At 45.1% G+C, this 24,647-nt stretch overlaps 1 protein-coding gene across 9 annotated transcripts in view; it reads right to left on the bottom strand.

The window, feature by feature from the left end:
* LOC146811682 (zinc-binding protein A33-like) overlaps positions 1–24,647 on the bottom strand; it is a 78,781-nt gene that overhangs the window by 11,851 nt on the left and 42,283 nt on the right. For 8 of the 9 annotated variants that reach the window (XM_085618655.1, XM_085618656.1, XM_085618653.1 and 5 more), the window contains 2 exons: positions 9,465–9,560; positions 3,808–4,041 (listed from right to left, as the gene is read on the bottom strand). In XM_085618655.1, the coding sequence (XP_085474781.1) occupies positions 3,808–4,041; positions 9,465–9,560 (330 nt within the window). The remainder of the gene's footprint in view (positions 1–3,807; positions 4,042–9,464; positions 9,561–24,647) is intronic. The other variant, XM_085618654.1, reaches the window with a different exon arrangement.

The raw sequence follows: 24,647 nt of genomic DNA on the forward strand, positions 1-24,647 counted from the left end.
AGATCATAATAGGTCTGGACCCAGTAAACCTAGAGTTGGTAAGTGCAAACACGAGGAAAGTTAGCTCTAATGAATAGTGTGCGGTCAAAGAGCTTTGGCACAATTCGATAAAAGAGCATAAACGCTTACAAACAACCAGATAAAAAGTTAAAAATAACATTAAGACTGGCATGGCAGCGAGACTTGCAGGTGGACCGGACGGATGATAAGTGGCTCTACTGCTGCTCGAGTACTAAACTAATCTCGCTCAGCGGACGTCATAGACTAGTTCACTTTAAATTCCTAAAACAGGGTTTACTACACACCGGAACGATTATATCGCTATGGCCTGCGCGAGGGACCTCAGTGTGAAAGATGCGGGGAGCTAATCGCGGATTTCTTTCACATAGCCTTGGTTTGCCCGGGGGTTGCCCGCTTCTGGGGAGATGTTTTTAATGAAATTAATCATATCACGGATATGGCGCTATCCCCAGACCCAGTCCTAGCCCTGCTGGGCTATTCCAAACCTCTTCCTAAAGCACACACACGTCTAGCGGACATGGCATTCCTCCTAGCTAATAGCTGCGTTGCACTCTGTTGGCTTCGCTGTCCGACTCCTACAATAGCACAGTGGTCCAGTGACATGATGTACTGCTGCACTCAAACAGAAAACTATAGCGAGCTACTACCACCCCACAACAGACCCAAAAACTTTTGGGCCCTATATATGACAAGACGTATAATCCAGACTACCGAATCCGACGACGCTCCACCTCCTGCAACGGCTTTTCCAGTTGGCCACAATTCTGCCTCTTAGCGGGACCCCCTCTTTGATGCTGACCACATAGCCTCCCATGGTACTGCCCACCAAGGTAAAGGTACAAGCGATAAAGAGCTCTTGGTCATTCTGGGGGCAGGACCACCCACATGTTTGCTGTACTGTCCTTTAATTTTACACTGGTGCTACGATGTATGTTCATTTCACTGTCACATGCAGATATCATTTGGAATATAGGTCATTGTCTATTTTATTGTTTTCCTGTATTTATCTTTGTACAAAATCTCAATAAACATTTAAAAAAAAACATTAAGACCAGAAATTCGAACACCAGACCTACAGTCCTTACATATTTCTGCAACATGGCTCCCTGTATGCCCCAATAAAACATTAAAGAACTCTGCATTCTTGAACAATTAAAATATAACAGAATGCGATTTTAGGTCATGGATTTTCTAAGAATAAGTGCATGACAAACATAAGACAGATACAGAAAAATTCAGATTCTAAAATTAAGAGACTATGTAAACCCTTAATCAATGGGAAAACTCGGAGCACAGCAGGGGCCACAGAAATTTAAGTCTAGGCAGAGTATAAACACTACAAAAACAAAGTGCTCCAATGATGGTTTAAAAAGATCATCGCAAGGGGGTAAATATTGAAACCAGGTGTCCTGCTGGGGATAAGCAACCAAAAGTGTAGTGTGCCTAGTCTAAAACGAGTTAAATAAAACCGGTGTTCAGCTTTAGACACCCATAAGAGTTGAGATTCAGGTCCCTCAAGTTGCTTTAGATCCAAATAGCTTGGAACAGAGGACAATTTTTGACTTTTAATAACTCTTGCTTGAATTCAGTAATTGGAAATTGGAGTTACCATATTTTTTGAAGGAGCATTCATTTCTTTAGGAAATAGAAAAGGGTTTGACATCGACATCCGAGAGTCTCTCAAACTTATGTGAACCAGGGGATAGAACCCACTACACCTTGCCTTAGACAATCTTCGATAATTAATTGGGTGAAAGAGGTGTGCAGTGAGAGACAGATCTTAAGCCACAACGCAGCGGGGTGACATGTACTAGATCTTCCAGAAAGAGGAGGCAAGACTCTAAATGAGTAACCAGACTGGCTACACTCCTTGTCGTTGCCAATGACCTGCCTAAGAATTTGTTCTCGATCACCTGAAGGTTGCTAGACATAATGTAGCCCGAAACACCAGCCCCATACGTTTCCCAGGAAAGACATTTGCTCTTACGCAACAATAAAAGTTCCTTTATGGGCTTATGGCCGAGACGTTCTGAAAATCTACAAATAGCATCCATTGCCCCTCAAATTTGCCAGCTCTTTGGCTCAAGAGCATTTCCCGATTTAAAAAGTTAAACAATATAACCCCTAGTAGTTAAAATTGGGAAGTTTACTAATGGAGATCCCTTCAATGTTGTGCGAGTGGGTGCTAGTCTTTTTAGGGCCAATCATAATGTAAGATTTAGAATGATCGATTTTCAACATAAGCTCATTCAAAATCATCAAAAACATCCAATAGGAGCCGGAGGCCATTTGAAGTTCAAGCAATTAAAACTTTTGCCACATAAAGCAAAACAGGGAGGGCGATGCTCCCCATTCAAGGAAGTTCTTTGCCTCGTGCCTCCTTCTCTCCCTCAAGGTACATTTAAGATCACTTTCAATCTTCTCCATTGCAGTCTGCACACACTCACCCACACCATACACCACTCATTGGGGTAAGCTTGCAGATATCATCCAAGAGCTCCTCTCCAGCGTTGAGAGATTGTAGTCCACACAACTAACATTTGCTAGTGGTCCTAGGAGGAACCCGATGATGAAGCATGCTACCCAAGGGTGGGTGAGGGTTTTGCATCCTTAAAACCAAGAGGTTTTCTTTTAAGACTTGCACAGCATTAGCATGACCCAGTAATCAAAGTCTTGTGCCCCATAATTTAAGGAAGCCACCAATTTTTTAATGCTGATAAATGAACTTGGCAAGTCATTTGCTTATCTTTCATGGTCAAATCTAATGTCTTCACAAAAGACATTTCCAGGCCCCAATTGTGGTGTACCATTTTACTTCCATTTGGTAGAGTCAGGTGCAAACATGGGGAAAAAGCGAGCTATGCAATGAGCTGCAGCTTTTAGGTCACTGTGGTAATAATAATTAATGGTAGGGTTCCAGAAGTGCATGCAATGCATGTGTGAAATACCATGCGCTGGAGTCTAGGGAATTGGATTGATAATCAGTGCAAACTTCACACTGGATACATCAGCAGTTCTTGCTTTTAGTGACATTCACAAACCCACCTCTAGTCACCTTTACAATGAACGTGCTGCATAAAGAACCAACATGAGATATCAATGCAACCAGACAATGCAAGAATTAACCAGGCCAAGAAACTGCTTTCGCCAATTAGATTTCAACAGCAATTTAAAGGAGCTTCCTCATACAGATACGGCAAACTCACTTTCAGCATCTGAGAAGTCCATATCATTAGGTTTTTTCTCCACCGGTAATAGTCTAGTTCAGAGCATTACATCCCATTACACTTTTCTGTGCAACATTAGACCACCTACAAATCGTCCGCATCCACATACTTCAGAAGAAGCAGAACAAGTCTGAAGAACCAAGTCGTCCCATGTAAATGAAAATGCAACCCATATACATTATTTCTCTTCGGGCATTGCCGTGAGGGCAATTTCTCCCAAGTGCATTATTTCCTACAGTACTAAATACAAGAAAGAAAAAAACATTTCCTCACAATATTGAAATTACATTTGACGATTTAAAAAAAAATTGGCAAATCTAATACGGCCACGTTTAACATTTTAAGACCAAAGAATTGCTCAATTTGTGGCGTTACAGGGTTAAATTAAGTGTCAAATAAATGCGGAATTTGAAAAAACCCAAATGGTTCAAGCCATGCACTTAAGGCGTCTAAGTAAAGATTAAAATTATCCAGTGCTCAAGTTGAGTAAATTGCTCACCCCCAACTCTTCCTTGCCCCAGGCTAACAATGTAATTTGTGCTAAGTTGTGTTCCCTTACCGTGAGGAACAGCACAGGGTCCTGCTCACACAGCCGGATCTGAGCAGCATTCATAGCCTTCTGGATCTTCAACCAATCCTCCTTCACCTTGGACAGCTGTTTCTCAGTCTCCTTCAGGGAAGCATTTTTCTCGGTTGTCATCTTTGCCAGTGTATTCTTCTCCTCTGCCTTCAGGGTTTGGTAGAGCTTTTCAAATGTGGAGGAAATGCCACTCTTGATTTCAGAAGCTGCCTTCTGAAAAAGACGACTAGTTCAATATCCCAGCCCACAAAACCAAGGCACTACCAGTCAGTTCCTTAAACCAGTTCCTAAGATGAAACACAATGATCCAATCAAGTTCTCTAAAAACTAACATCCTGCAGGGTTTATGCTTTTTCAACAGTGGGACAACATTTTAAAGGGGCTTTACCAGTCTTACAAATAACTTGGATGAAGGCCATAAGGCACCCATTACAAGGTCTGAGAGTAACACTTGGTAACCCACCATCAGGAGTTACTGCTACCAGGGTCATTAGCAACAGTAGTTTCAAAGGCAGAGTTACCAGGTGGGGATCTCGTGGTGAAGCTTCACAGGTGCTGACAGATCATAGGATTCCGATGAAATCCACCAACTTCTTTTATTGGTTCATCTGAATAGAAAGGGAACCTCTTAAAGCCTTCAACCTTCATTCACTGCAGTTCAGATCTTGATCAATTTACTAGTTCTCATTTTGCAGTGGTGCTCCTAGAGCATGTACATTCATGGCGTCACAAGACTGTACCATGGCACAGTATCATCAGATTTAATATTACTATACAACAGCATACGAATATCAGGACTGATGGGCAATGTGGATATGAAAAATGGTAAACCTCAATGTGCAGAGAAAATTACGAGGGTGATTTTGGAGGCGATCAAGATTGCCACCTTCCTTTAAATGCCAGCAAAAATAGGAAATTCTCATCTATTGGAACAAAACATTAGATCAATGGAAAAAGGATCCAGGATTCCAGCTGATTAGATGTAACAACTGTGCTAGAGTCTAGTTTGATCCTCAACGCTCAAACCAAACATTGGGAAAGTCCTGTTTGCATGCACCTATTGACAGACTTCACCGTATCTGAAGGCTTGAATTCTGCTGGACGACCATGCAGGGCTCCAGTGATACAACAACCCTCAAGTAAGCATTTATACTGGATTTCAAAATCAGTATGTTGCAATAAGGTTGACAGTCTTCACACTGGAGTTGTGCGTGCAGTGTTCAAGGCCAGTGAGGACACTGTTCGCTTTTAGTACAGAGGAAGAAACCAAGCAGATTAGATGGGCATTGTTTAACACAGCATTATCTTTTGCCCTGACAGGTCTCACCCCCAGTCGTCATAACCCCCCCCCCCAACACACACTCGTCATTTTTGGTTGAAACAATTGGGCAATTCTGAGTGCTCCCTGCTAAACACCTGGAAGAAATAAACGACTAAAGCCTTGTGGGGAAATAAAGTTCACACCAACACTTTTGGATCACCCCAAGGCTAGCAATCCCAGGTTTCCTCAAGGTAAGAGCTTGAATGTAGAGCGGAAAAGAGGTGAAGGGGTGAAGGTGTGACCTGTGTACCACTTACCTGTGGAGAGTGCTGAGTAAGATGTCTTCTGTGGCCCAAGTGAGCACCAATGAGAGGGGTTGCTACTTTCAAATCTTAAATCGCAGCTGGGTATCAGCTGCCTAGCAGCACTAAATGTTGCCTGGTTTGGAGGAGAGGCAATTTACACTCTGTCCAGATTGCACTTTAAGTCGTTTTTGCTGGGGGACAACCTCATGGTTTATACGCTTTACTTCCAGGCAACAGTGTATTTGTCAATGCTTGGGAAAGGAAGCCTGAAATTTGTAGTCTTGGCACTCCCCCCCCCCCCCCCCCCCCCCAACTCAATTGTCATACATGGGGAATAGTGTGTGGAAGATATGAACACAAAATGGCTCTCTAGCTTAGGCAGTACTAAGGAGTGAAAATGCATTCAGAAAAACCTCCGTACCACTGGGGAAAGCAGAGACTCTTGTGACACTCGTAATTTTCAATAGACTCAACTATCAGCCTGATGACAAACACAGAGGCATGTGGGCTGTGAGACATACCGTTGAGGCTGTACTGACATTGGATGCGCCTGGGGGTAGCTGAAGGCCCCGGGAGGATGATCGATTGGTACCAGGGAAGGTGAAAGATGCAGCTGGTACAAGTCAGGAGGAGCAGGGGTGAGTGATCAGACTTAACACCACAAGAGCAACAGGCATAGGAAAGAAACATGGTGTTGTGTAAGCTAACTTTTACTGCATAAAACGGAGCGGTGCAGATCCCTCCATGAAGCTCATAGAGTCATGCAGATCTGCTACCACCCACAACTGCTGCCCCACATCACGCCGTTCCCAGGGAGGGAGAAACCGAGATTGGAGCGGGCTTCCCGGAGTTGTGGAAAGTTCAGTCCCAGGGGGGTGAAGGTCCTAATTCTACTGGTCTATTTTGACTTACCAGAGTATTATTGCACCTTTAATTTACTGCATTGCAATCGATTCAAGACTGCGTGTTTCACCATCACCGTGCTAGCACTATACACATATTTAGATGTGTAACTATTTTGCTACCTTTAGTTGAAAGGCTATCTTCTCCCGTGCGATACAGATTTACAGAATCACTTTTGTGCTTCTGATTTACTGAATTTTGAAAGAACACACACCTGCAAATGCAACACCTGAAGACAAAGCTGGCCTGCACGTAGAAAGCCTGAAATATTGTAAGTTCTAACAAGTATGATGCGACCTCTGTCTCGCTGTGAAAATATTGAACAGTGTGGCTTGGAACTAATCGTGAAGGGGGGGGGGGGGCAATCTCAGACTGTAGTGCCCACTGTACCTAACCCTAACAATATTCATGCCTTGAATAGGCCTCAAAAGCAACAAGAGCAAATCGGGGGGGGGGGGGGGGTGGAAAGCATGTAGGGAAGTCAGGGTCCAACTTGATGAGCACTCAATCGAAAACAGAGTTGACAGATGCCAGGGATCCTAGATCTAGGTGTCAGACCGTTATGTAAACCACAGGAGCACCCCTATAACAACCCTGGCCACTAGGCTCATATCAAGGCTGGAGCGTTCTAGGGAAGGTGAAACAAGACCGTGGGAGGAGAAGGCGAGCAGGAGTTGTGATCACCAGCAAGCAGCAGGGCACTTGATCCATTATTTAAATTTCCTACTGGCTGCGTGCCCATATACTGTAACCCTGCTTAACAGCTTAAAGCTAAGAGTCTCACAACAAGAATCTACTGAGCAATTAAAGGCCAAAACCAGCTATTGGCTGACGAAGTTTGCCAGAACAGGTATGCTCGTCAAGGGACACTATTATGGCATGAATGCCCTGGGTTAGCCCGACCACAAAATTAATTGCAGGGGATTGCATCGTACTCAATTTCTATAACCCTCATATAGTAGGTGACCTAACCAAACTCCCAATGGTACCTTCGACAGGTACTCAAATATACCATTAGGGTATTTCTATAGACCACATGAAATTATGAGGATACAGACAGGGAAAGAAAGGGATGCGGTCCTTTCTTGTGCTAGCTATTCTTCACAGAGTCCTTCCCAAAAAACAAACTAGGAACCGCTTTGCTCCATTTGCAAGCTTAGAAGAGTGCGATTGACTGACCAGATTGGGATGCAAGGGGGGAAATCAGGAGTACAAGTAAACAACCAGTGATAGTAGATTACGGGGAAAAAAAAAATGGCAAAATCAGAATGGAGGCAGAGATCATTGAATATTGCAGGCAATGTGAGTAAGATCGATAAGGAGTGTGAAGACAAAATTATACAATTCAATGTCATGTCTCCGGGAAAAATGTAATGTAATGCAAACTTATAAAGCGCACTATCACCCCACGGGTGGGAGGAGAGAGTACATTTTTGGGACAGTTATCGATCTTCAAATCCCCACACTATCATCTTGACCAGGTAGGGCAAAGGGAGGTATACTCACCTTAATAGCAAACAATGTCAGCCTTACGGTCTTATAATTCATTACCTGTCCTCACAATTATCACATCCTGGCCTGCAACGGGCAAGATTACTGGGATTTAGCAACTATGAAGTATTATAATAATCAATTCAGCAACATGGTGGTAGTGGCTGAAGTGGAAATGAAGGTAAATGAAATCAGTCAGCAGCACCATAAACCCCTGAAGATCTGGAATGGTGACTTCAATGTTACGAGTGGTCAGTAAGTAGTAGTCTCGGCTTGCGGGGTTACAGACTGTGCAGGAGATTCGATCACACACTTTAGTCACAATCCTTATGGGAAAGTCCTAAACAGACTATTGGTAAGTTGGAATCTATCGATTGGAAATAAAATAAAATCCCAGACAGGTATATCGGAGATAATGGTGTGCTCAGATCTTGCTTGCCCGTCCCAGGTATCAGGAGCTTTTGAAAAAATCTTAATAGATATCAAGCAACACCTAACTCGCTCAGTATCGGCCAGAGAGTGCCTAATAGCACCCTGGTTTGACAAAACATGTTCTAAGTCACTGGGAAGTTTGGGAAGCTCTGAAGAGTTCCACAAGAGAATAACCAGGTACGGATTTTATATCATCAGTATAAAGAAGCCTGAAATAACAGGTTGAAATAAGATAAAGCATGGGAGGATTTCGGCTTGAAAACAGGCCTTTGGTGTCCATGGTCGCTGTCTGGCTGCAAGCAAAGTGATGTTCGGTGTTGAGGGTGTGGAGGGTGCTGGTGTCATAGTGGAGGACGGTCCGAGAACCAGGGTCCATGGTTCTGGGCACGGTCCAGGCGTGGACAGGCGCAGACTGACTTGCCTTTGGTGCACCTGCGACGCATTCCAGAAAAGGAAAAAAAGTGCAAAAAAAGATGAAGTGAGAGGACAGAAAAGAATCAGAGAGGCAGAAAAGAGACGTAGGGTAGCCTAGCAGCAGAGCGGAGATGCTCGACCACCAGGGATAAGGCACAGGCAGGAGTCAGTGGGTGGAGGAGGGCCCCAAACCACTGACCAGAGGGCCAGACATATCGCAGCAGGGAGCTTAGGGGCAGCAGCTACCAGGCAGAGCTGTGGAAGGAATGAAGAAGTCCACTGATAAGATCAAAGGTAGTTTGTATTACTCACAGGATTCTTCTGCACCTGGTCCAATTTCAGGTGATCTAGCTTAGTAATGGTGTGTAAAAACCAGTAAGTCTGTTCAGTATTCTGTGTGCATTAGTATCTCGGGGATAGGGGCAAGGGAGCAATGTTTGGTTGCCCAATTATGTAACAATGAATTTTTGGTTTTAAAATGTTATACTTCAAGTAGGCATGAGTAGATACACTTCAACACGCTACCACACTTTGTAATATGTTCTATAGTACTTATCACCAGAGCTCCTTAGCTAGGTTTAATCAACTATGTACCATATAGTGATCACTTTGGATGGGAGATTTTTCTAGTAACTAACCAAGCCAGCCCATACTAGGCACCCCCTCGATCAACATACCCAAGGCATTATTTCTATATCTAAGTGGTAGTCCTTCCTTTGCTAACCACTTCGCCCACACAACAGCAACTGTGGCAACAGGCATTCAAGACCTGAGCAAATACATAAGTCTACAAGCTTTAGTCCAGAGAATCCGCTTCACAAATCGCTCACCTTGTGGTCTTCAATAGCCTTTTCTTGTGCCTTCTCTAGATCCTGAAGTTTCTTTAGTGTGGCCTTCAAGGGATCCGCTGATTCAGCCAACTGCTTCTGAAATGCAAAGTACAGTCTGCCTTAGGAAAAATCTTATACATTACAGTGAAGACCTCTGGCAAAATACTTTCTTTTGCAAACTGGCCTATAATCTGATTATAAGAGTTCTGATGCCACTATTTCATATGGCATCGCAGGAGATACTGCCCAATTGAAAATAAACCCAAGTGAAAGAGCTAAAGTTGTGGAAGAGAAGGACTCTATAGCCATTTGGAGGGGGGGGTGGAGTTAAATGTGGGGGGGGCAATTGTACAACAGTTTATTTTCATCAACAGAAGAGAAAATGGGGACAGCAAGGAAGCAGAATAAAACAATCCCAAGCTAACGTAACAGAAAGTTTAAATTCTATTAAGGACTCTGAGGCAGGGATTATGCTAATCGTTTGTTAATGAACAGCAACCATTTTACAAGATCAATAAGTACTGTTCCCATGAAACCTTGGGAATGCCAAAGAAATCAACAAGTCTAATAGTCCCAGATCCTCAACCGATCAGGTGCTCTGGATTAGCTCTTTAGTTCTTGTGTGTCCGCTCTTCCTCTTTCGACGAGCGGGAGCCACTTTATCCTTTTTCACAAATTCGGTTTACTCTCATCCATCCCTACAAGAAAGGGCACATTAGCTACAGCCATGATTAAGGTTTAACCTGTAACCAAGGCAATCGAAGGTAAAAGAGCGACTCCATGAGTGATTACAATTACAGCATATCGCAATCCTCACATCAGGAACAAGTGATACTACGTTACTTACTAATCACAGCTGGGTTATTCCAATCCAGAATTCGCAGGTGGGATAATCCTCGCCTCAGAGTCCTTAAAAGAATTGAAATTTTCTGTTACGTAAACTAGGAAAAATTGCATTCTATGAGAGGACCAGAGGCTCAGATTATTCTAGTTCAAAGCTTACTTACCACCAAACTAGCCATATCCAGCACTAGCTTGAAATAGAACCTTTCAAAGGTGGAGTCAGAAGACCAATCAGCAGCACTGAGGATATCCTCTAATCGGACCCCTAGAGTGAAGGCCTTAGATGCCATTGCACCATGAGCTGAAAGCACCCCAAACATTCACAGGCCGATAGCCTCTTGCATCACCCATCAAGCGATAGTGGGAGAAGATACTGCCTTATGGTTTCCTCCGCACGATGAAGAGTTGCCACTCCCCCAGGGGATGGAATTCTGCAGACTTCTCCTCATAAGCCTTTAGGCACCCCACCATGCACAGTTTAGGGGAATCGGGAAAGGCTGTGTAGGAAACCACCCGCATCCCACCCTTAATCCGTCTACGGACCGTGAACGGCACCCCATCGGGTGAGAATGTGCGCCCGGCAATGTCCAGGGCTCTCACATCTGAGACAATTCTGCATGAAAGGAGGCAAAGCAGCATGGTCCAACTTAGCAGAAAGCTCCTTTCTGGATAAAAACCGGTTGAGTTGCCACGACCGGAAAAGATTAAGAACCAGATCCAAATCCCAAAGCTCCGGCTACCTAGGCCCCAGAGGCAACGACAGTCTGATGCCCCTTAATAGCCAGCACACAAAGGGATGTTCCCCGACCAGGTAGCCTTCCACAGATAGAGGAACCGCTGATACAGTGAAAAGAATTGACTGACCGATAGGCCAATCCGTCCTCCACCAAAGAGGCCAAACAATCCAGCACGTGGATCACATTGGCTACCACGGGACCAAGACTCAACCACACACACACACACACCAATGGGTCCAGGAGGATCTGTATCGCTTGATCATGCTATCGGCCCAGGCTGTGTAGAGGAACGCTTCAGCCATGCTCAAAAGGCCCAAACAGAGTATCGTCCCCTGTAATCCTCCACGCCATGAGTGACAATGAACTCCCCAGGATCAGCAGATGAGGCAGATTCTCTGGACTGAGATAAAGCTCTGGACAGATGGGGCGGGGGGCATGGTGGGGAGTGGGATTGGAAAATCCAAGGAAAGTTCCGGAAGAATCTGAAACCAGACTTGAGCTTTTCCATCACTAACTCAACCTGCTGGCGCCAGAGCTAAAACCCGCGTGATAATCGCAGATTGCAGAAAGGCATACCCCCTTTCCAGTGACCAGTCCTGGAGGAAGGCATCTGTGGTCACTGCAAGAGGATCCGTCTTCCAGCTGAAAAACCTAGGCATCTGGTGGTCTAACCTGGAGGCAAAGAAGTCCACCGTAAAAGGCCCCCACCTCTACTAGAGGGAAGAGATCGCAGTTGAGTGGAGTTCCTAAAGGCTCGAGTCTCAGAAATTGAAGGAGTACAAGTCCACCACCTGATTGTCCTGACCTGGCAAATATTCCTTCATGACAGGTCTGATGCTCCAGGCAATATTTCTAGAAGTTGACAGCAAGGTCGGAGATGGCCTTCAACCGGGTACCCCCCGCAGATGGTTGATGTACTGGACCGTAGATACATTGTGCATCTTGAGATGCAAGCATGCCTGGATCGCCTTTGCTCTGTAGTCAATGCGCAGTTTGCAATCCCTAGAAATAGGACTGCATGCTGCACCCAGGCAGAAAGAATGTCGGGGGGAGATTAGCGACCCCGATGATTTGGTCTCTTCAGCCATGTCCAATTATCTTATTGAGGGCCCCCGGGGTATCCAGAGGCTTACCCTGGCACACCCACTAGGATCTATCCCCTTGTTGGAGTCCTTAAACTTAAAACGGTGGATGTCTGTGGGTCAATCTCTGGCGTAAGGGCCATCCTCTGCTCCAGGGAGGGGCGGGGGCACTCCGCCCAAACAAAATTACATGATTTCTTCTCCAAGGGCTTCCGAATGAGACCCGCCACATAGGCTGTCACTTCCTCCAACAGGGTCCACTCGGAAGAGGTCAGGTGGAGAATCTCGTAGGGGTCTAGCATATCAGGGCAAACCCCCAGGGAATCCGGGGTAGGGTGAGGTTTGGAGGTAGGCAGCCAGGGGCGGGAGGGGCTCTCTTCATTGGGGTCCCAATGGGCTTCATCAGTCAGGGTGGGCTTGGGGTGCAGGGGGGGGGGGGGTCAGTAAACAACCCAGCTGGGTTCCAGGGAGGCAGAGGGTGTGTAGGGGTATTGCTAGCTAGGAAGGCCTATTTCAGCCTGTCGAAGGTATCCAGGTCAACACCCGCTTCGTGGAGACACTTTGCTGGCAGTAGACCCGGCTCCAGGGGTAGAGTATCCCCATCCAGGGGTACGGGAGCGGCAGGCCCCGATGGGGGCCTCGCCAGCTGTGCACAAGCCTGTTCTATCCTGAGGGAGAGACGTTCCTCTAACAGTGCCATGGCATCTGACACCGTGCGGTAAATTGATGCGTAGACTGCACCGTAAAACTAGTCAGCCCAAGGAAGGGACACCAGGAGATCCTGCTCTACTTGGCCCTCTTTGAAGGGCTCCATCCCATGGGAGATTATGGCTAATTAACCCCGGGAACCCAATGTAGTGCTCAGAGCAGTTGGGTGTTGTAGCAGGCACATGCCGCCGTCCAGGAGCTGGGTTTAAGCAAAGTATAACATGGGGGCTGTAATGCATGGGAGGGTGTCAAACTGGCATCAGTTGTGGGGGAAGCCCCACGCTCAATGGGTCAAGCCCGGGGACACCACACCCCCCAGTGCAGCCAATCAAGGGGAGCCTACCAGGGAACATGTCACCACAGGTCACTGACCTGTAATAATATACCGAGCCCTCCATGTGAGAGGCGTAACCAGCAACAGTACTGACCCAATCAGGGCGTCCAAGAAAACATAGCACAACCAGATTGGGCGATACAGACCCCCTCGGAGTCAGCTCTCCAGTGGGCAAGGCTCCAAGGTCGCAGGTGCACAGCTCATTTTTCTAGAATGAGAGGAATGTGGAGAAAGTACATGCGTGGCAGAACGGCACTTGGCAACCACCACCTAGGTGTGGGAGGTCCACAGTGAGGAGCCGCACCAACAGACAACCACGAAGAAGCGCAAAGTGTTCCCGCGACTCAGAAGAGAACACTGCTTGAAATGGTATAAGAGAGTGGCAAAAATCAAGCAGAGCCAGCAAACAACAAATTCAAGTACTAATACCATCTAGGAAAGCATGACACAGGCGAGAAGGGAAAAAGCCACATATCTCGGCTGTGAGCAGCACAGAAAGAGGCAGAGGACACAGAGGAAGGACTGAGGAGCTGATCCAGAGCACCCGATTGGTCAAGGACCTGGGACTGTCTATTGGACTTCTTGATTTGTTTCTTTGGCATTCTTAAGGTTTCTTGGGACTGGTAGTAATTGATGTTCTTGCAAAATGGCTGTTCATTAAAGTTGAGAAAGAAGAGCAAAATCCGACCCTCCGGTCCTGCCATAAAATTACAATCATAGGTGGGCATCATTGAAGGAAAGACAAGGTCATTGGGGCATAGAGGGTGAGAGTGAAAGTCACATCATATAGTAACAGAGAATGAGGGAACCAGTATAAAGATATGAGAGGCAATTAAAGAAGGAATGATCACAAGCTAACGAAATAAGCTTGCTAGCTGTACCAGGTATAAGTAGGTACCAGGGAAAAGAGCATCAGCTGGTTAGTACCATCACAAATTTGCAAACTGACTAAAGAAGTTACATTTATACTGCACCCAGGCGTCACTGTACCATTAATGAGAACATTGTTATGCATCTCTGTAGTAGCCTCACTAATGAGGTATTTAGCCTCAGGGTGGACCACCACCATGCAATTGTTCCCCAGATTCAAGGAAAAAAGATGCCAGTCTACTGCTCCATTAAGTTAAAGGCATGCTCCAACTGCAGACCTTGACTGCCTGGACCCTTGTCCACAAAACCATGAGCTTCAATTATGATCTCACGCCCTGAAGGACACCCAGCTCACATGCTATGGTATGCAACACATGCACCCATCCCTTTCTCTTCCTATTGGGGCCTATACTACACCCAGGCGTTATTTACTCACCCACCTCAAAAGAGTCAGACAAAAACAGCACACATTACAGCAATCACGCCCTACCTTGTGATGCACATAACAGTCAATCCTCATCAAGCCACGCCACCTTTTACCATTTTCATGCACTTCCAAGGACCTCGTTCTCTTTCCCCAACACTACAGAATTAATAGTATTTATTTGTATGGTACTGCATTTGAGGCAGGCCTCCTTCAAATATTCATGTGCTAATACAAGGACAAATTCAATGATCTTTTGTTTTTATTATGTACCCTCTGAAGTCAATAAAAATCGTTTTGAGAAAACGTGACAAGCTTCATCATTTGCCACCTCATCCCACCCTAGTAAGATGTTACTACCAAGGCAGACTACCTCAGAATGGGTCTTTTGCGAGAGTTCTTAGATATTTCTTCACTCAGGACAATGATTTAGGTCCAGTTTAGGACTTTAAAAAAAACACGGGATAATCCACTAAAGTATCCTTTAATTTGGTGGTATCCCTGGTTGATAAAAAGATTACCAAGGGGTAAATACAGGAGGCATACTTCGAGGTAATGACCTGTATGCGTCACTGTACAGATAATTATGCCATCATGTTTCTGCCTCTAATGAGCCGTGGTTCTAAATCATTCATCAGGGCGGTGTCTATGCCCCTACACTGCAATTAGTAAGTGCTGGGTGGGCTTAGATATAAACAGGATCTACCTCTCAACTGGTATAAGATTTAGTGATGACCTAGAACTATTTAGCTACGTGCTTCATGGTCTGTTCAGGGTGGGTCTCCTGTAGTCAAACTTTCCTCAAGGTTAAGAACCCACTTGCAATTGCAAAAAATCATACATTGAAGTGCAAGTCGCTATTAGGAAGGGACGCCCCTAATAGCAAGTCACAAACCCTATTTTTTTGCAAGTCAGTAATAGGTTACCGACTCGCAAAATAGGGTTTGTACATGGGGCAGACCAATTTTGCGGTCTGGCACTAGGTGTTGTCTGCTTATTATAAAGGATCATAAAACGAATCTACTTGTTTAAGAGTCCAATTGAAGACTCTCAGACTGAAGTAATATCTAATATGATAATAAAAGTGTTAGTTCCTACTAAAGTAACACTTCAGTACCACTAAAAGTAAATATCCCAAGTAGTAAAACTGAACTCAGTTTTGTGTTAAGTACTTGGAGAAAAGATGAATGGACAGTGTATGGTCCATTTATAATGCAGTCGAGAAAATGTGATTGAGGCCGCTTTAATGGCAAGCAGCGACATTCCTACCCAGTGCCTTTATCAACTCTTTTGTTCCTTCTAGAAATCCATAAAGACGTTTTGGAAAGTCTGGGTTAAGCGGACAGTTCTGCAAATAATGTGCAGACATTATGGCCAGACTAATTCAGTTTGATCTAAGAGAACAAGTCCCCCATTAATAGGAGATGATTGGCCACCACATGTTAGTATTCTAATATTAAAAATGATGATGACCTACATTATTGACATTCAAATGACCCTTACCAGACATCTGAGTCATTAAGGCAAGAGCATGGAAATTCACCCCACTGCTTCATTGTGCCCGGAAATTAAATGGAGTGATGAGATACTTACGTCTTGTCAAACTCAGATCTAGGGCAGTCTGAACCAGGCAATTTACAGGTGGCTAGACCATCTAAATTATTTTTAATTTATCCTACTCTATACTAATTGGGGCTACTAAGGCCTCTTATTGCCTACCCTAGGCATTATTATAAATTGGCATTTCTGTACCTGTCCTATCTATTTAATTGCATCTCTTGTATAGTACTTCATAGTATTTAGAGGCAATTTCAGCTGGAGCTTTAAACTGCCATAGGAATACCAACCTCATTCTGGAAAGGTGTTTGTGGGAATCTGAATAACTAAGCTGAAATGTGGTCTCGCCTCCCCGCCATATTTTCCTGCCTGGGTATTCTGCTCAAGGAATGCCACCTATTTCCCTAAATTCCTCACCTGCCACCTTAAATCTGCTATTAGTGTATCACTTTTATGTTTAGTCGGTATCTCTTGTTTAATTGCCATTTTCTTTTGCTTCTTCAGTTGGTCTTGTATAACTTTAAGAAGCTCTGCCTGTTTATATTATGGGAGGCTTTTAAAGTAGTAATTCATGGGCCTCCTATCTTTAAAGTATGTGCTAACCAAACCAGTGTTAATGGCAAAGTATTATTGGAATGTTTCTATTTCAGGCTTACATACTGTGTGGGACAGTCTCAGATAGAAATCGCCATTTTTTTTCTACTGAGGTTTGACAGGAATTTCATGGGTTGCCGTAATGGTGAGTGACAAGAGCGCATGTGACAAATATTTAGTCTCCTACCCACTTTGTTAAATGTTGGAGAAAAGTCTATTCTGGATAGCAATTTGTGTAAAGCAGAGTTGTGTGTAGTGGGTCAGTGGTTGTTAGTTCTAATGTCTTCATATAGTACTTTAAGGTTTTGGCTGACCTAGTGGAATGGTTATCGTCATGTGACCTATCCATCATGGATTACATTTAAGTTGCCTACCCATGTGTTTTAGATATTCAGCTTTTACATGGAAGCTGCATTTCATTTGTGGTATCAGCTACCTTTAGGAAGGATGAATGGAGATATAGATATGAGCCAGGACACCCTTTTCTATTCCTGTTATGGAAAATTGGAGGCTTAAAGAGAAAAATGATGGACCCTGAATGGGGTCATTCATAAATTTACACAAGTTACTCTACAGTAGACATGGGCCCTGGAAAAATTTCAAACTAGGGTATTCCAACTTTAGTATTTGAAGTCACTATCTAAAGCTGGCCGCTCCTCTGGAGGCCACAACATATGGGTTTAAGAAAAAAACAATTGACTTCACTAAGAAAAAAGCTGGATATCCTCAGCAATTACATCTTTGGATGGTTACTGGAGGGGTGGTAAGGGCTGCACCATGAATCAATAAAACATTTATATTCGATCATCATGTAGCAAGGAATCCGAGACCACACCTACTTGTCCACCATCTTGTCACAAGAGCAATTAGTTCCCCTCTCATAATTGTGGGCGATTGTAATACAACCTTTGAGCCACTATATGGCTTAGTCTCAGTCTGTGCTCTGGAAGATGAGGCTTGAGGCATTCCCTCACTAGAGAGAACACCTACCTTCTTGGCCAGTGGTAGCCAAGAAACTTCTTACTCTAACTTTGAATTGTGGCCTCAGCATATACAACCAGAGATTCCCAATGGACACCAAAAGGTACCCATACATTTGTCCTAGGTAGTACTCCAAGTAGAATAGATTGTTTTTTGGCCCCGTTTATGGTACAGGATTTTAAAATCCTGACAAGGATGGACAGCGATCACAACGCCTTGAGGCTTAAGTTGAGTGACCCTCTTTTGTGGTTCCGGCTGATAAATCGGAAACCATCATAAGTCTGAACAGTAAATCAAATAAATGGCTGAAACTACGTCTTGATACGGACATCTTAGCAGGTGTCTAAGATGATTTTGATACAACACTCAAACCACTAACTGATCAACCTGGGGAGGTTTACCTCTTATCAGGCTACCGTTCTGGGCTGTTTGCTGCCCTAAAGCCTCTATGCAGCAAGGCCCAAAATGGAAAAAATCTGCACCCGCACAGTCCTCCACATGGTTCAATAAGGAGTGCAGCAAGGCAAATAACATACTCATTGAAGCTGTTAAAACGGGAGTGCACAAGGAAATTAGGGCTGCTAGACTAAAATATAAAAATGTGATATACAACAAGCACTAAACAGGAGTTGGGTAGATTAGAGTTGGTTATCACTAGTAAAGGCATCAAGTAATAATGACAAACGTTCTGGCACAGTTTTTTTACATTGATTCCCTAGCTCCAGCAGCCCCATAGAATTATTCAACCTCAGCAGTTGGTGATCTATTTCACAAGAATGTATGACCACCCACTTATCCAGTGGGAAGTCCCAGTGCCAAGAGTATTTGACCTGAAAAACGCTACAGTGATTGCTCCACTTCACTCTACCCTCCAAGAAACATGTCGAGCTATACAGGCTGTGCCCCCAGGGAAGGCCATGGCAATCCCTGGCAGCCTGTATCACCCGACACAATGATATATTGCAAGATAGATAAGTACCAGAATCGAGGAAAAACGTGGAGATCATTCCAATCAAAAGAGATCGAGGCACACTAAATAATTATAGGTCCATCAGCCTCACTGACAACTTGCAAAAGATTTTCTGCCACCATCTTTTGACTAGATTACAAGATTGGATTGACAAGGCCGCCATTCTGACACCTTTGCAGGCAGGGTTTCACTCTAGGGGGACTACAGTTGATATAGCAAAGGCAGTATTCATTTATCAGCATTAATTTAGCAATTAATGTACCTCGTCGCACTGAGACGAGCCCCAATTCGTGACTATGACAACAACCGTTAGAAATGGAATTTCTGGCTGGCTAAGGTATGCACCTAAGCCAGGCAGAAGCCACCACTCTTGCCAGGGCAAGTAAGTTGCACACCAAGATAACCTGTGCTCACCCTCTGTTTGCTTAGTGCAGAGAAGGCAGGCTTGCCAGAGGCAATGTATAAAGCATTTACACATACATACTCACACAAACACAAATACACAAAAACAAGACTCCACAAAGAATTATATAAAAAGATAGTATGTATTTTATATAACAGACCAAAACGACATGAATCATTAACCCTGTGCACATTATGCAAATCCTGAGAACTCATTATCCTGACAACGCAAGGCAAAACATGACATCATGGCATGAAACGCAATCTATCATAAAAAGAAAACACACAAGTCATCATAGATCACTACAACCATAAATACTTTGAAGGTAATCCAGTATTGTTTAAACGCCACCACATGAAATCCCCATATAATAAAATGAAGTAGGGCCCAGTGCCTCTGCACTTCCACTAACAGGATTACAGTAGATTTGGGAGAGTCCCAGACAACAAGTGTATTTATCAGAGGCATAAGCAGCAGGAGCAACTGCACGCCTATTCGTAGGTATATGGTAATCCAAGTCAAAACAGAAACCTTAGTTGAGGCATCCCCCAGAGTACCAGTGAAGAGAAACCGATGCCCCCAAAACGAGTCCCAATGGGGAACATACACTTCCAGGTGCAGTGGGGCAACCACGTTGGGCCCACTTGCGTAGAGGGCAATCGAAGGCAGCAGTCTGAGCGGGCAGTACAACTGCCAGTCACCCAGAGTGGCTCATCTCAGCCCAGGGGTCCTGGAGGTCTTCCTTTGACCAGGGCACCGGACGCAACAATGGGAGCTTCATCGAAGGCTCCTTGGAGAGATCATGGCCCCTGCTCTCCAACACCTCCAGGACCAAATGCAGTCGCTTGGAGACAAGGCGCTCTGCAGTCCAGCCCGACAATTAAGGCGGGCTGAGTTATGCCTGCCAGCACATGAGGAACCTTGCTCGCAAGACTGGAGTCCCAATCTCTCTCTGTCCTCAGTTTTAGTGCGGTGATCGCAGCATTTACTGGGGCAGATGAACTCCCCCCTCCTCCCTCCACAGCATCTGCCCTTCAAAATGGCCCAGCATAAAATGCCCAACCCGCACGAACTCTTTGGCATGAGGGTGTGCTTCCCCAACCCTGACTGGAGGGAAGAGCGCTTACCACACACGGTCCCTTTGGGATTTTGAAATGGCAAGACTCAGAATCCCCACGGCCAGTCACAGCAGCCATGCTGGAAAGAATGGAATCCTTTCAGGTGCTGGCATTCCAGAAGAGTAGAGAAGTCACCCAGTCACTGGAGAACACATTGGAACAAAGGAAGATAGCAAACCAGCACATAGGGCAGATAGCTTAATGGTGGTTTCTCCTGAGGGCCCAGCAGTCCTCTGGCTATGTGTAGTTAGTAGAGCTAGCGTCAGGGACCAGTTGGCAACAGGTGTAGTAAAGTGTCCTTTTTGGCAGGGTCACCCCCATTTTTTTGCCTGGTAATCGATGCAATTTTGACTGGAAGTGCACTGGGTTCCTGCTAACCAGGTTTCAAGTGCCAGATCTCTTTTCCTAAACTGTACAATTGTTTCCCCAATAGGCATTACCTTTGGCACCCTCTGTAAGTACTTAGTAAATGGCACTCCTAGTACCTAAAGCCTGGGGTGCTGAAGAGGGTCCCCAAGTGTTGCAGTACACATTGTGCCACCCTATGGGACCCCCTCGCCACACACATGCAGACTGCCATTGCAGGCAGCGTGTCTGAGTGCAGATAAAAGTAAACAAACGACATGTCACAGTTGTGTGTGGCATGCCTGCAGACACTGCATGTTGCATAGATAAGTCACTCTTACAGCCCTAAGGCAGGGTGCACTACACTACATGTGTGGACACAACTGCACAAGCAGGTATGCCCCTGTACTGACAAATCCCATTACTGCCAGTACAAGTGACCAGGGAAGCCATTTTAAGGACACGTGCTTGACACTAGTAAATAGAGTTCCCTAGCTGTAGGATGGCTTCACTGTAACTAGGGATGTTTGGTATCCAACAGCTCGTATTAATAAACCCACACATTCCATTGATTGATTTCTTGATACATGCACCCAGAGGGGACCTTAGAGGTACCCCCTAAAAACCCTACCACCTACTAGTGTGCTGTCTGACTGGGCCTAGCCAGCCTTCCACCACAATATTATTTCTATTTGTTGTAACACCTCTGCATCCGTCCCAGATGCCCCAGAGGTAACTTGTTGGTCTGGCTTTGGATCTTACCCCATACTCACATTAAAGCCAAGAAATTGGTCCCGCAAGTCACCTGAAAGCAGTACATATTCTTCCCCCACTGGATAACACTGGACACCTGATTCTTAAAAGCACCTCTGCACCAGGCCACCCTACTGCCACCCAAGGAGACCTGTTGGTGCTGCCTTCGACCTTGCCCCATACTTTCTCCAGAGATTGGTCCCATAAGTCACTGTGAAGTGTATGCTTTTCCTCCATTGCATAACATTGCCTCCTCTGAAAGTCGTACTTAGTGTTGACTTTTGAAACCTACGAGCATTTCCATCTCGAAACGTAATTACCAGATTTTGATTATCTCGTTACCAAAATTTACATAAAGATGAGCATTATTTGTTTATAAATTGGTGTGGATCTAGTCAATAGGTTGTGTGCATCATTTGTTGACTGTATTGTAGCAGTCTAACACTCCTCTCTGATAAGCCTAAGGCTTCTCGACCATACTACCCTCTAGAAGAGCACCTTGAGATTGCTAGAGCAAGCCACGTTCAACTTATAAGGGAATACCTGAACTCTTTGCACAGTATAGCTCTTTTTGGTATACTATATAAAAAAAATTAACCAGCTTGCTAGAACAGGGCAACAACCAAAAAGTATTACAGTGGAGTCCTTTGGAAGCACAGTAGTTAGCAGGCAAGAGGGTAAAAGATAAGCAGGCCAGGGGAGTCCTTTAAGTAGTGCAGCATTCCTCCTGACAAAAGTTCAGTTCCAGATCCTAAGTGCCCTGAAAACATGGGGTCAGAGCCCTGTACTTCTGATCCTAATTGTATTTGTTCAAGGGGGAAATTCAAAGAAACCCTTCAAGAGTACAACAATCCCCTTTTAACACAGCCCTCGCCCCAGACATCTGTAGGGGGTAAATCAGCCCTTTGTGTGAAGGCAGGAAACAGCTTATACATTTATAAAGAGTGAACGCCCTTCCTCTCCCAGCCCAGGATGGCCATCAATATGTAGAGGAGTGCAGATGTTACCCAGTCACACCCAGCGCTTCCTGTGTTGTGACTGTCTGGAGATTATGCACAAAGTGTAGCGGTCAACTAGGCCTAGACATGGATTAGAGTCAGGCTGCAAAGCACAGTCATAAGCACAGAGAAATGGCCACTTTCTAAAAGTAATAAGACCAAACGATGGATGGAACGCTAAACAGTTCAAACATTCCCCCACCAACCCCAATCACATATCTGAGTTTAATCCATTGTTGGATTGCTCTGTACAGGTGGTGAATGTGACATTGTTCAGCATTCCATCCATCAATTTTCTATTTGCAAGAGTCACACCGAGTGGGATGGGTGTGCCCAGACATGGGTTCCATGCTCTCCCTGCTACTGTAGTCAAGCTAGCCTGGCTGATGAGGGGTGATATCCCAAAACTGGTCTCAGGATGCTAGGTTCCAGTCCAGGAAGTCCCTAGCCTGGTTGCTCGGGCTGGACTGTTCCCATGGGGAGCAGGGTCAAGACTGATGTGCATATGGCAGAGTCCAAATTGGCACAGCGAGCAAAAGAATGATGGATTCCGTCCCAGATCTTGGTATTGGGGATGAATGTTTGTTCAGTATTCCGTCCATCAATTGTCCTTTTTGCACTTTCTAAAAGTGACATTTCTAAAATGATAATGGAAAAATCCAACTACACCGGTAAGCAGGATTTATCACTACCATTCTAAACCTACCAAACATAACAAAGCTACTCCTTTCAGATCAGGAATGACCACTTTATATATAAAAGGGAATTCCCAATGTTGGCCTATGAGAGGAGAGGGCCTCACAGTAGTGAAAAACAAAATAGGCTGTTTGTCACTACCAGGACATGCCATACAATAAAGGCACATGGCCCAACTTTTACTTACACAGCACCTTGCCCATAGGGCTACCTAGGGCCTACCTTATGGGTAGTAAAAGTGGAGTTTAGAACTTGGCAAATACTTTTAAATGCCAAGTCAAACTGGCATTTAACTGTGCACACAGGCGCTGCAGTGGCAGGACTGAAATGGGTTTGAAAGTGCAGGCCTACTATCAGCATTTATTTTACAGGCCTTGGGGATATGGGACACCACTGCACAGGGGACTTGAATGTAAACAAAATGCGCCAAACAGGTGTAAACCAATCATACCATGTTTTAGGGGCAAGAGCAAATACATTTTGTGCACTTTACCACTGCCAATCCATGCTAGAGTATTAAAGCCAACAATAAGGTCAGAACAATAGGCAGAGGAAGGCAAAAGGTTTGGGGAAAACTCTGCAAAGAGGGCCAGTTTAACAACAACCTATTGGCAAAGCCGGTTAACCATGCAAAAGTTAAGGCAACACCATGGGGAGAGGGGGGAGTGATGGCTACAACCCCACATGCTTAGTGTACAGACTAGGAGCTAGCTGCTTGCCCATGTGTGTAAAGCAATTGGAGGTTTTTAGGTCTTTCCTGGCGATAGCAGCGCATGCGCTGCTCTTCCATTTGAATGCCTTTAGCGATCTGAACAAAGATGGCTGCTCTCGCCAATCATCCAAAGCTAAACATGCACGCGTACGTACGGACAGTTAGACGCCATCTTGTGACAATAGCTTTCTATTGTCATGGCAACCAAGCTTCTCATCAGAAGCTTAGTCACGCTGCCTTGTTTTACTACCACAGATCTCTTGAATGTGGAAGGGAAATAAAACACTCCGCGAGGAAAGTAGAAAGACGCAGCAACTTGAGACATTTTATTGCTGCGCATTGTTGGGTGAAGGACAAATGACTGCCGGCTACAGGAGGGGAGACTTCAGCATAAAAGACACACTCTCTCCACTCGCTCAAGCACTATGGATGAGCTACCGCTGGTTTTTTGACTCGTCTGTCTCTTTGCGTGTGGACACAGGGAGGGGGTGCAAGGAGGTAAGAGGCTAAAACTTCTGTCCCAGAGCTGCGTGGACTCTGTGCCACGATCCGTTTAGAATCGATGCGCCGGCCATAGCAGTGCTGTGTTCAGCACCCCCGCTCCTCACGGAGGGAGAACCGAAAGAAAAGCACACACAGTTCAGTACACAGCACCCTCTTTCCTCTAATCACAAACTACATTTTGTCTTTGGAGGAAGCAGAGGCGGTCTCTGGGCTGCGCACACCCGTCGCATCTGGACAGAATCAAAAGTTTAAAAATACTACAAAGCCATCGCATTACATTTTCCTCTCCCTTGATTTCTCTGTTACTTTCTCCACTGCGCCACTGCTCGTGTTTTGAAGCAGAAGGCTCCACATCAAACCCCCTCGCAACCCCCACCCCTGTGAGAAGCATCAATCAGGCACATCCCCATGATTGGAATAGGGCGAAGAAACACAATTAATCCCCTTTTTCCAGGAAATCGGTTTGTGATCAAAATGTGCATCTAGTGAGAGGAGGTGTTTGAGGTGATTGTTTGGGGGTGTTGTGTGGATTGGGAGTCTATTACATGGCTGTT

This window comes from Triturus cristatus, chromosome 7 (genome assembly GCF_964204655.1).
Source record: "Triturus cristatus chromosome 7, aTriCri1.1, whole genome shotgun sequence".
Classification (NCBI taxonomy): Eukaryota; Metazoa; Chordata; class Amphibia; order Caudata; family Salamandridae; genus Triturus; species Triturus cristatus.